Source organism: Vitis vinifera, chromosome 18 (assembly GCF_030704535.1).
Source record: "Vitis vinifera cultivar Pinot Noir 40024 chromosome 18, ASM3070453v1".
NCBI lineage: Eukaryota > Viridiplantae > Streptophyta > Magnoliopsida > Vitales > Vitaceae > Vitis > Vitis vinifera.
This window is the reverse complement of record NC_081822.1, coordinates 13,248,897-13,260,608: the sequence shown is the minus strand read 5'-3', so window position 1 is coordinate 13,260,608 and position 11,712 is coordinate 13,248,897. Positions and strand designations below refer to the sequence as shown.

Genomic DNA, 11,712 nt, shown 5'->3' with positions numbered 1-11,712 from the left:
TATTATTCATAAATAAAAGCAAAAAAAAAAAAAAAAAGAAGAAGAAAAAAAGAAGAAAAAAAGAAGAAGAAATTAATAAGAAATTTATCTAGGTACGTAGTTGGGTCAAGTCAAGTCTTTTGCTTCTAGATTAAAAGGTTTATATTAAAAAAATGAAATTAATTAAATAAATCGAAAGACTTTTGACACATGGCTATTCAAAATTAAACCAGCTTGAGGTAGTTTGCTAAATAAAAGTCCACCCCCATTTCCTATAACATTCATTCTCTGCAGAAGCCAAACGCCACATCAGTCTTCTTCATCACCCCCACTCTGCAACAAAATCTCCATTGAAGCAACAGAAAGAGGGTTATGGAGGTAGAGCCAGAAGAAATGAAGTGTCTAGGAGTCGTTGGGATCTACAGAGAAGCCTACAAGATCATCTTCTCATGGAGGAAGATCTTCACCCATATCACCCTTGCCTTCATCCTCCCACTATCCTTCATATTCCTAGCTCATATCGAAGTATCCGATTATCTCTTAGCCAACATCATCGACAATGAAAACAATTTGGTTGAAACTCAAATCGGCACTCTGAAATACAACAAGATATCCCATCTCCTTTTCTCCAAATACGCCACTCTCTGCCTTTTCAAAGCCGCATACCTCCTCTTTACACTCATCTTCTCCCTTCTATCCACTTCCGCTATGGTTTACACCATCGCTTGCATCTACTCCGGCCAAAAAGTGACCTTCACCAAGGTCCTGACCGTAGTCCCCAAGGTCTGGAAGAGGCTCATACTCACCTTCTTAACCATCCTTGCAGTGGTCTTCGTTTATCACATAATTGCAGCACTTTTCCTGATTTCATGGATAGCGTTTATGGCACCTACCAATACCGGTTTCTTAATTTTGTTCTTTCTGGTCGTCTTTTACTTGGTGGGGCTTGTGTACATGAGCATAGTCTGGCAACTGGCTAACACAATATCGGTGTTAGAAGACTCGTATGGGATTGAAGCGATGAAGAGAAGTAGTGAACTGATAAAAGGAAAGACGGGTGTCACGGTCTTCATCTTCTTTAAGCTGGGTTTTTCTTATATCATCATACAAGCAGCATTTCAGAGGCTGGTGGTGCATGGCGAGTCGCTGGACATGATCAATAGGGCAGTGTATGCGATTATTTGCTTCTTGTTTCATGTCAAGTTAGTGCTCTTTGGGCATGCTCTTCACACTATTATCTACTTGGTCTGCAAGTCCTACCACAATGAAAATATTTACAAGTTGGCTTTATCAGATCACCTTGAAGCTTATTCTGATCATCAGGACTATGCACCTTTGAAGGGGGAGGATGTTAAGCCCGGGCAACTCTCGGTTTGATCTTCTTTCGTCTATATATACCAAAATTAGGCTGCTGTAATGTTTGTTTAATTATGGATATCTATATAGGAGTGAGACTGTGATGATAAATGAATCAAGTCTGTACCTAATTCGAATGAATAATAAATCAATTGCTGGAATTGAGTACCTAATGTCTTGCTTCGTCTGATAAAATTAAACAAAGCAAATTGTCACGAATTTAGTCTTTTCCTAAGCTTGTGTGACACTTAGATAAGTCAAGACGCTTGATCTTGCTAAGTCAGCCTTACTCCCAATGCTTAGCTTGCTAGGCTAAGACGCCCGCGACTCGGAAGTTTTAGAAGGTATAGTAGGCGACTCTTAAAGAATGAAAGCTTTATTGCTTTCAAAGGAAGCCATACAATGCTTGGAAGCTCACTTGCTTGGTTGGTTAGATTCTTGGGTGGTGCCTTGGCCAAATGAGGGTCTCACCTATTTATAAGCACCATTGGAACTCTTTGGAACCTTGGAGGGTTCCTTACAAATCAAGAAGATTCTAGAACATCCTCCACAATTCTATGTACAACCCTATGTACAAGAATATACAAGAGATTCCTAGAATTCTCTAGAGAGCCTTGGACTCCTCTCATGCTTTCCACCATAGTGTAGAGATGTGTGGACATCTCTAGGCATCTCTAGAACCTTCCATACTCTTCCCACCAATGACTTAGTGTAGATGGCTCCAAGAGTCTCTAGAAGCTTTCCTCCTCCTATATAAGCCCATGGGAAGGGTCATTTGAAGCATCTTGTGACACTCTCCCCCACCAATGCCATTGACGTCCTCGTCGTTGCCTCTTTTTGAAACCTCTCGATGTGTTTCAAGAACCTTCTCAAGGCATCTGCATATTCCCAACTTACCTGCCTCTTAGGTAGTCCTTTCCATTGGACTAGATACTCTACCACAGGAGGGACCCCTTGTCTCCTGGTGACCCTTTCAGCTAGAATACTTTGCACCTCATTTTCTTGTGAGGCCTCGGATGGATGCAAACCCCTGCACTTTCGAGGCTTAGAGTGTTGCTTCCTTTTACCCATTGAGTTCACCTTTCCCTTGGTAACCTCGTCCATGTGTGTGCGGGCTACCTCAGCTCGCTCCCTTTTTGCCTTCTTTACTTGCGCCCCTGATAGTAAGGAGGTTTTAGATGTACTAGGCTTTGGGTTGACTTGGAGGGCACCTAGCAACTGCATCGAGCCCATATGTGCTTCATGTTCCTGCTCCTTCTTCTCGATCATGGCACTGAACGCCTTCCTCTTTGGACAATCCCATGCCTAATGTGGACCATCACACAAGAAGCATTTGATTTTAGGCATAAACTCCTTCCTTTTTGCCTTACCCCTTCCTTCTCGGGCGTTAGGCGTCTTACCTAATCCCATTCTAGGAGCATTGTGGTCCCTTGAGACCACATCTCCCCCACCCATGGCGTGGCTATCTTCCAAAGACTTAACCTTGGAGGAGTCTCCCCTCTTGTAATCCGTTAAAGACTTTGCTACTGCCATAGCAGTGGCTAAGTCTTGAAGACCTCGACGCCTTAATTCCTGCTTGGCCCATCCTTGCAGGTTATCCATGAAGTTGAATAGCAAATCCTCTTCAGTCATGTTAGGAATCTCAAGCATTAGCGAAGAGAATTCCTTGACATAGTCGTGTATTGAGCCTGTGTGCTTAAGACGCCTCACATTTTTCCTAGCCAGGTAAGCCACATCCTCGGGGTAGAACTGCCTCTTGATCTCCCTCTTGAAGTCCTCCCATGTCTCTATGTCGTAAATGCCTTTCTCCATATTGGAAAACCTTTGATGCCACCATAGAGTAGCTGTGTTAGTAAGGTAGAGGGTTGCATTTCTTACCTTAGCCGTCTCATCAATCAATGCGATAGCCTCGAAGTATTGCTCCGTATGCCATATATGGATTCTGAAGCTTGCATACCGGATGCTCACCACTATTAGAGGAAAATCCTTCTAGTTGTTTCATGTAAACCTCTTCCTCTAGATTTCCATTGAGAAAAGTCATTTTCACATCCATTTGTTGCAACTCTAAGTCAAAATGTGCAACTAATGTCATAATGATACGAACAAAATATTTCTTAGATACAGGAGAAAAAGTCTCATTGTAGTCAATTCCTTCATTTTGAGTGAATCTTTTAGCAACGAGTTGTGCTTTATATCTTTCAATGTTGCCTAATGAATCCTTTTTTGTCTTGAAAACCCATTTACATCCAATGACTTTTACACCATCAGGCAACTCAACAAGATTTCAAACTCCATTAGATGCCATAGAATTCATCTCATCTTTCATAGCATCATACCATAAATTTGACTCTTTGAAACTTATGGCTTGTAAAAAAGTTTCAGGATCATTTTCGACTCCAATGTTGTAGTCATATTCTTGCAAATACACAACATAATCACTAGGTATTGTTGTTTTTCTTGCTCTGGTAGATCTCCTTAATGTTGTATCAACATTTTCCTGAGGATCATGTTGCTCAACAGGTTGTTCAAAAGTTTTTGGCGAATCTTGAACAACTTGATCTACTGGATTGTGATAAGCAATTTGTGAAACTTCAATGATTGGTTGTCTATCACCTGGTTGAACTTGAGGGACGTTGTGAATGACAATCAATCTATTACTTGAAGTGGATGGTTGAGCATCAATATGATATTTTTAAAAAATAATGTCCTAAAATCGATTGGTCCCACTAATCAAGTCATTCTCAAGAAACTTAGCATTTCTTGACTCCATAATCCTAGTGTTGTGAGATGGACAATAGAATCTATACCTTTTAGACCTTTCAGAATATCCAATGAAATACGCACTAATGGTCCTTGGGTCTAGTTTCTTCTCTTGTGGGTTGTAAACTCTTACTTTAGACGGGCATCTCCAAATGCGTATATGTCGCAAACTCAGTTTCTAACCTTTCCATAATTCAAATGGCGTCTTGGGGACAACCTTTGTTGGAACTCAGTTCAATATATACACTGTTGTTTTAAGAGCTTCAGTCCACAAGGATTCAGGAAGCTTGGAGTTGCTACGCATGCTCCTAACCATGTCCATTAATGTTCAGTTTCTTCTTTCAACTACACCATTCTGGTCTGGGGAACCAGGCATTGTGTATCGAGCAACTATCCCATGCTCTTGAAGAAACTTCCCAAAGGGACCAGGTGCTTATCCATTCTCGGTGTATCTACCATAATATTCTCCACCTCTATCCGTTCTTATGATCTTTATTTGCTTTCCGTATTGTTTCTCTACTTCAGCCTTAAAAACTTTAAAGGCACCCAATGCTTCATTCTTGTTATGAAGCAAGTAGATATACATGTATCGTGAGTAATCATCTATGAAGGAGATGAAGTATTTCGGGCCATACACATCCATGTCTGGACAACAAATATATGAATGTATGATCTCTAATATGTCTGTGCTTCTCTTGGCACCCTTCTTAGACTTGTTTGTCTGCTTTCCCTTAATGCAGTCCACACAAGTGTGAAAATCAGTAAAATCTAAAGTACTGAGTACTCCATCATTTACTAATCTTTTAATTCTCTGTATGGAGATATGTCCTAATCTCAGATGCCACAACATAGAGGAATCTTCATTTATAACACATCGTTTTGTACTAGTGTGAACATGCATAATGTTATTAGTGGTATCATTTTACAAATTGATAGAGAAAAGACCATTAGACAATGTACCATTTCCAACAAGATTAGATTTATAAAACAAACTGAAAGATGTCTAGTTGTCCGAATAAACTAATAGAAGTACCTAAAGTGTTCTCAACCTTGTAGACCAAAAATAAAAGTATCAGACTTAGAATTTTGGAAACCTCAACTAAGCAAGACACTTCTTAACTTGTATTAACCAAGTTCGTGGGGCTTGTTTAAGTCTATAGAAGGGGTTTTGTCTCAAAAGTAAGTCAGCTTACTTTTTGCAAAACGTCAACCAATGAGGTGGGGGAAAACACTACTTTTGCAATTTTTTTCAATATAGTACTATTTCCCCTATTTTTATTACAATAGCCTTATTTAGGCCACAAACTCATGTCATGCAGTACCTACCGAATGGTTTTCTCACCTTAGATTTGTGAAATCAATCTTTGTTGTACATGTGGTTTGAAACTGAAAAATGACACAACTGATTTTATAAAATCTATATTTCATTCATTCAATAAATTAAAAAAAAAACTTTTTATAAAATCTATTATTCATTCATTTAATAAATTAAATTTAACTTTTTTTTTTCGATTTGTTTATTTAAAATATTTTATTTTGTCAAATAATTATTTAATGATACTTTCTCATCAAATTTGAGATATTTAAATTGAATGAACTTTGATATTTAATCAAACAATACTCAATTTTCCAAGGCATTTGGTCACATTTTTCATATACCAGTTTCATGTTTTTGTACTTTGATTATATTTTTTGTATCATTATCACATTTTTATGCATAGAACACATTTTTTCCTATATATTTTCCAAAATCGTGGTCAAACAATTTTTTCCTATATTTTTTATATATATACTAAAAATCAATAGTTTTAATATAAGAAAGTTAGACTGGGACTTTTATTTATCTATCCTTTGTATACATTAATATTGATTTGAGCATTTACACTTATATTACTTGTATTGTCAATGATGTGGATGCATGAAAAGTTACGCAAAAGATACAATTCATGGCTTTGTTATGAGATAATAGGTGTTCATAATTGATTAATAGATTTGGGCAATCTAATTGATTATACTTTGGACGATGAACCTTAATTAATGAACAAAAACATTATTTGAACTTTATGGGGAGATTTGTGATGATTACGAAGTTAAGTCCTTATTATGAAATTCTAATTAATGATATTCAATTAGTTTTCTACATGTATTCCTAGTTATTGTGCATTCTTTTGGATGGTTTAGTTTTAAGCCTTTTTTCATTTGTGGCATCCAAATTTAGGTATATTTGGATATGTTTTGATTTTTTTCTTTTTCTTTTTCCATAAAAATATTAAATAGTTTTTAAAAATAATAAAAATAAAAATATGTTTGGTAATTATATAATAAGTAGAAACCTTTAATTTTGATGATTTTTTTATTGACATTTTAGTGGGTTAATTTAATGAAATTTTAATATTCAATTTGTGAAAAATAAATGTTGTTAGTTCGATTCAAAGAAAACCACAAGGTATCAATGAATTGTGCGTTTAATTTTTCATTTTAAAATTTGTTTCAAAATTTTTAATTTTTTTAATACAAAATATGTATTATTATTATTATATATGGTGTTTTTTTTTGGCATACATTTAAGTATTAATAAGTTCTTATAGACACAATGAATATAGACAAAAGATACTCTGCATACACATACTTGCAAAGCACACCTTCCATAGCTCCACAAGTTTAACCTTGTGCATGACTTCGTGTACCTTCACAGTATTTCTTCATTGCTTAAGCATGCCTTGGTTTCACATCCCAAACTCAACTTCCGCACGAAAGCTTGCATACGTATACCCTAATGTACTCACATACACTTGTTTTGTACACCTCACTTTGTGTATGCACATTCCCATTGTTTTAAGCACATGTGTGACAACTTTGCAAGTAATGTTGTAATCAAATTCTTGGATTTACCAAACATTGTCAATTCATGTGTTTCCTTCCTCTTAATTAACTTTTTTTTTTTGGCTTGCTAGGTTTAGAATAAGAGACTACCATGTATAACTGAATGACTTCCTAAGATCTTGGCCGAGCAAATCCAAATTTATCTATACATTCATCACAAAATATTCTTAGATCCCAAAACACCTAATTCCAAATGGCTATTAAGAAGAGCAAGCTAGAAATCAAGTACAATATGTGCTTTGACCACACCTTCATAACTCCAAATGCTTAATTCATTATGGTCTTGCTTGTGATACTCTACCCGTCCTAGGAATTAGTTTTTCCTAAATGAGTGATGAAGGGTATAACAAACATACCTTGTCTCTAAGAATATGTAAGAGGAATCAATGTGATATATATATATATATATTCATGGTATTCAAGTATGTCTATAGAGACTAGAAGGTAGGAGCCAGAGCCTCTATAGTTACTTTCTATTTTCAATTTTAATAAAGTAGCAATTTTTCCTTTAGTTTTCTCTTCTTCTTTGTATTAGTCAAAGACTCAAATATGGTTTATAAGAAGAAATTCTCCACCACATTTTACTGAGTTATCTTAACTCAAAGAAAGAGTTTGTCCTAATTGAGGATTCTAATGAAATGTGCATCTTCAGTCTTGTAAACATTTTTGTTTCTATTAATTTAATCAATTTTTAAATTAATTGAGGATAAGGTATCAGACATGTTTGCATTGGCTTGATTCATTGATGACAAAGTTTGATCAAGGATATACAAACCCCTCGATATCTTGAAATGAATGATGATTTCAATTTTTTGAAATTCAAATATGAATGGGTGAAACCATCTTTATAGAACCAAGGTGTTATCCCACTTGATATATGATTTTAGGAGTATGATCATCGGTAGATATTTTATTTTTCAATTGTTTCTTTTCATTAGTACAAAATTTGATCCTTTTAATATAAGCTTCAAAATAATCAAAATACATTTAGACCAAGTGCTCTTGAGAGGATGATAGCCAGGGTTACTAGTGATTGTAATAATATTTTCTCTAATATATTTTGACCACTCACGACTAATATATATATAGAAAGTAAAGTTGAAGTCACATATTGATTTTCATTCAATGGAAATCCATCGAACATTCTTTATATATGGTAGAACTTCAATTTTTTAGCTACAACATTTCAGACCCCAACAAAGATCATATATAGCAGTTAAAAAGGGAAAGAGAACGGAGAGAGGGCTTAGAGCTCAACTACTAGTAATACGCCTACATAGAGGTGATCAAACATGAAATGGGTCTTGCAGATCAGCCTTCCCCTTCAAAGGAACTCTCTCTGCCCCATAACCTTCAAGCTTATCATCATCCCATATGTCCAACCTGAACCAAGAAGATAAAGGATGGTGGGATGATCAAAGCAAGGGTGATTTGGGTGAAAATCTTCCTCCTTGAGAAGATGAGCTTGTAGGATTCCTTGTAGATGCCAAACAGCCCTAAAAACTCCATTTTTTCTTGTTGAAGATCCGTAATCTCTCCCTTTTGCCTCAATTGAAATTGTGAAGTAGAAGTGATGAAGCCTTTCCTTGGAAAAATATTCATTTATACCTTTAATTTGTGGCTAGCTCATTAAATATGAAAATGAAATTAATTAGGAGAAGGGTAATAATATGCACACATGTTGTACTAAAGTATTTCTGTTTTTTAATATAGTAACAAAGTAAAAAAATCTTATACTAAAATTAATTATAAATTATTATTATAATAAGTATATTAGTATTAGAATTGAAAGAGGGTGTCAAAATTTTATTAACATTTAATTAAGTACTTGAGTCCACCAAAACTTGAGTCACTTAATTTAACTCAAAATAGATCTTAATTAATTAATTAATCACATAAGATTATATAATTAATCAATTATTTGAATGCAAAGAACTTATTTACTATCACTTGTGCAACCTTGCATAATTATCAAAATATCTTTATACATAAGATAAATATGTGATAGTGAAATTTCTTTACTACTTTTAAAATTAAATGAAATTATATTAGGCTACATTAAAAATGCATTAGACAATATTTTTAGTTCAATTATTTTCGGTGATAATATTTTTTTGTTAAGTGTTTGTTTTGGGAGGATTATATATCAAACTCTTATTTAGGAAGCATTATAGATGATTGTTCAAAATTTTAAAAGTATTTTCTAAGTCTTATTAAACCATTAAAAGTAATTTTCAAAATTTTTTTTATATTAAGACTATTTTCTAAAATAACTATTAAATAGGAAAAAATCACAATATGATATAAAACTTTTTATATTAATAATAATAAAGATTCGAATTAAAACATTCCTATAAATATGATAATAAAAAATCAAAATGACAGATTGTTTAATAAAATCATGAGATTTTTTCGGATCATCGATTGCATCGAGTTGTGCTGACACGCTATTCCATCCCCGATTCATCTAAAATGCTTGTGTTTCCCTAGAACTCACCAACAGAATAAGATAGAGTTAATTTAATTTTAAAATTGCTAGAATAATTTAAGATGGATAAAATCAAGATGTGGCTTTCAAAAGCCACTTTTTTTATTATATAACATATTATAAAAATATTATAAAAATTGTTTATTTGTTTATATTTGCATATAATAAATTAATTTTCATAAAAATGTAATAAAAGTATTAAAAACTAAAAATATTTTTAGAAGAATTACTTTCAAAACGATTGTAGTTTTATCTTTTATTTTCTACCCTTTTAATTTTCGAGGCCTGCCTTCCTCTCGTATTCTTGGCTCGGTTGGTCAAAGATTTTTGACGTTTTGGCGTGATCTTCGGTTGTGGTTGGCCCATTCGGCGTAAAAGTAATGAATAAAATTTACACTTGAGGTGGTTGGGTAATTTTACCTTTTGGCTTTGACTCGTCAGCATAAGCAAGTGGCATGATGTATTTCTAGCGTTATTCGGATGAATTTTCTGCCGTTTTTTTTTTAAAAGAATAAAAAGATATATTTTTCATTTTATGTTTTTAAAAATAAAAATTAATAATAATTTTATGTAAAATATTTAATTCATTTACTTTGACATATCATACAAATGGGCTTGACTCATTCGATTCCCTCATCCATTCCTAGCTAGCATTTGCTTTATTTTATCAGATGAAGCAAGACTTTAGGTGCTCAATTCCAGTAATTGATTTATAATTCATTCGAATTAGGTACATACTTAATTCTTCTATCATCATAGTCTCACTCTTATATAGATATGCATAATTAAACAAACATTACAGCAGCCTAATTTTGGTATATATAGACGAAAGCAGATCAAACCAAGAGTTGCCCAGGCTTAACATCCTCCCCCTTCAGAGGAACATGGTCCTGATGATCAGAATAAGCTTCAAGGTGATCTGATAAAGCCAACTTGTCAATATTTTCATTGTGGTAGGACTTGCAGACCAAGTAGATAATAGTGTGAAGAGCGTGCCCAAAGAGAACTAACATGACATGTAACAAGACGCAAATAATCGCATATTCTGCCCTATTGATCATGTCCAGCGACTCCCCATGCACCACCAGCCTCTGAAACGCTGCTTGTATGATGATATTAAAAAAACCCAGCTTAAAGAAGATGAAGACTGCGACGCCTACCTTTCCTTTTATCAGTTCTCTACTTTTCTTCATCGCTTCAATCCCATACGAGTCTTCTAACACCGATACTGTGTTAGCCAGTTGCCAGACTATGCTCATGTACACAAGCCCCACCAAGTAGAAGATGACCAGAAAGAGCAAAATTAAGAAACCGGTATTGCTAGGGGCCATAAACGCTATCCATGAAATCAGGAAAAGTGCTGCAACTATGTGATAAGCGAAGAACACTGCAAGGATGGTTAAGAAGGTGAGTATGAGCCTTTTCCAGACCTTGGGGACTACAGTCAGGACCTTGGTGAAGGTCACTTTTTGGCCGGTGTAGATGCAAGCGATGGTGTAAACTACGGCGGAAGTGGATAGAAGGGAGAAGATGAGTGTAAAGAGGAGGTATGCGGCTTTGAAAAGGCAGAGAGTGACTAATTCGGAGAAAAGGAGATGGGCTATCTTGTTGTATTTCAGAGTGCCGATTTGAGTTTCAACCAAATTGTTTTCATTGTCGATGATGTTGGCTAAGAGATAATCGGATACTTCGATATGAGCTAGGAATATGAAGGATAGTGGGAGGATGAAGGCAAGGGTGATTTGGGTGAAGATCTTCCTCCATGAGAAGATGATCTTGTAGGCTTCTCTGTAGATCCCAACGACCCCTAGACACTTCATTTCTTCTGGTTCTACCTCCATAACTCTCTTTCTGTTGCTTCAGTGGATATTTTGTTGCAGAGTGGGAGTGAGGAAGAAGATTGATGTGGCGTTTGGCTTCTGCAGAGAATGAATGCTATAGGAAATGGGGGTGGACTTTTATTTACCAAACTACCTCTAGCCGGTTTAATTCTCAATAGCCCTGAGTCAAAGTAATTCGATTTATTTAACTAATTTCAATTTTTAATATAAATCTTAATCTAGAAGCAAACGACTTGACTTTGCATCCACTGGAAGACCTGTCACGGTCGTCTAGGCTCTTCCACTCCTATATATCATTTCTCTATCTCTATTTGTAATTAGTAAATGCTGAATTTTAAAAATATTTTCTCCCCTTTTCACAGAATCCAACACACAAATATATACAATCTTATGAAAGTTATGTAC

At 35.0% G+C, this 11,712-nt stretch overlaps 2 protein-coding genes across 2 annotated transcripts; one reads left to right on the top strand and one right to left on the bottom strand.

The window, feature by feature from the left end:
• Window positions 1-351: 351 nt before the first annotated feature.
• LOC100255793 (uncharacterized) lies at window positions 352-1,356 on the top strand. The gene has a single exon (XM_002278684.3). The coding sequence runs from the start codon at window positions 352-354 to the stop codon at window positions 1,354-1,356; it is 1,005 nt and encodes a 334-aa protein (XP_002278720.1).
• An 8,946-nt stretch (window positions 1,357-10,302) lies between these two features.
• Window positions 10,303-11,307, bottom strand: LOC100245483 (uncharacterized). The gene has a single exon (XM_002278719.2). It carries the CDS (start codon window positions 11,305-11,307, stop codon window positions 10,303-10,305), a length of 1,005 nt encoding a protein of 334 aa, XP_002278755.1.
• Between the last annotated feature and the right edge of the window lie 405 nt (window positions 11,308-11,712).

Coding starts and splice junctions, on each gene's coding strand:
- LOC100255793 (XM_002278684.3), top strand. CDS start 352: ATGGAGGTAGAGCCAGAAGAAATGAAGTGTCTAGGAGTCGTTGGGATC.
- LOC100245483 (XM_002278719.2), bottom strand. CDS start 11,307: ATGGAGGTAGAACCAGAAGAAATGAAGTGTCTAGGGGTCGTTGGGATC.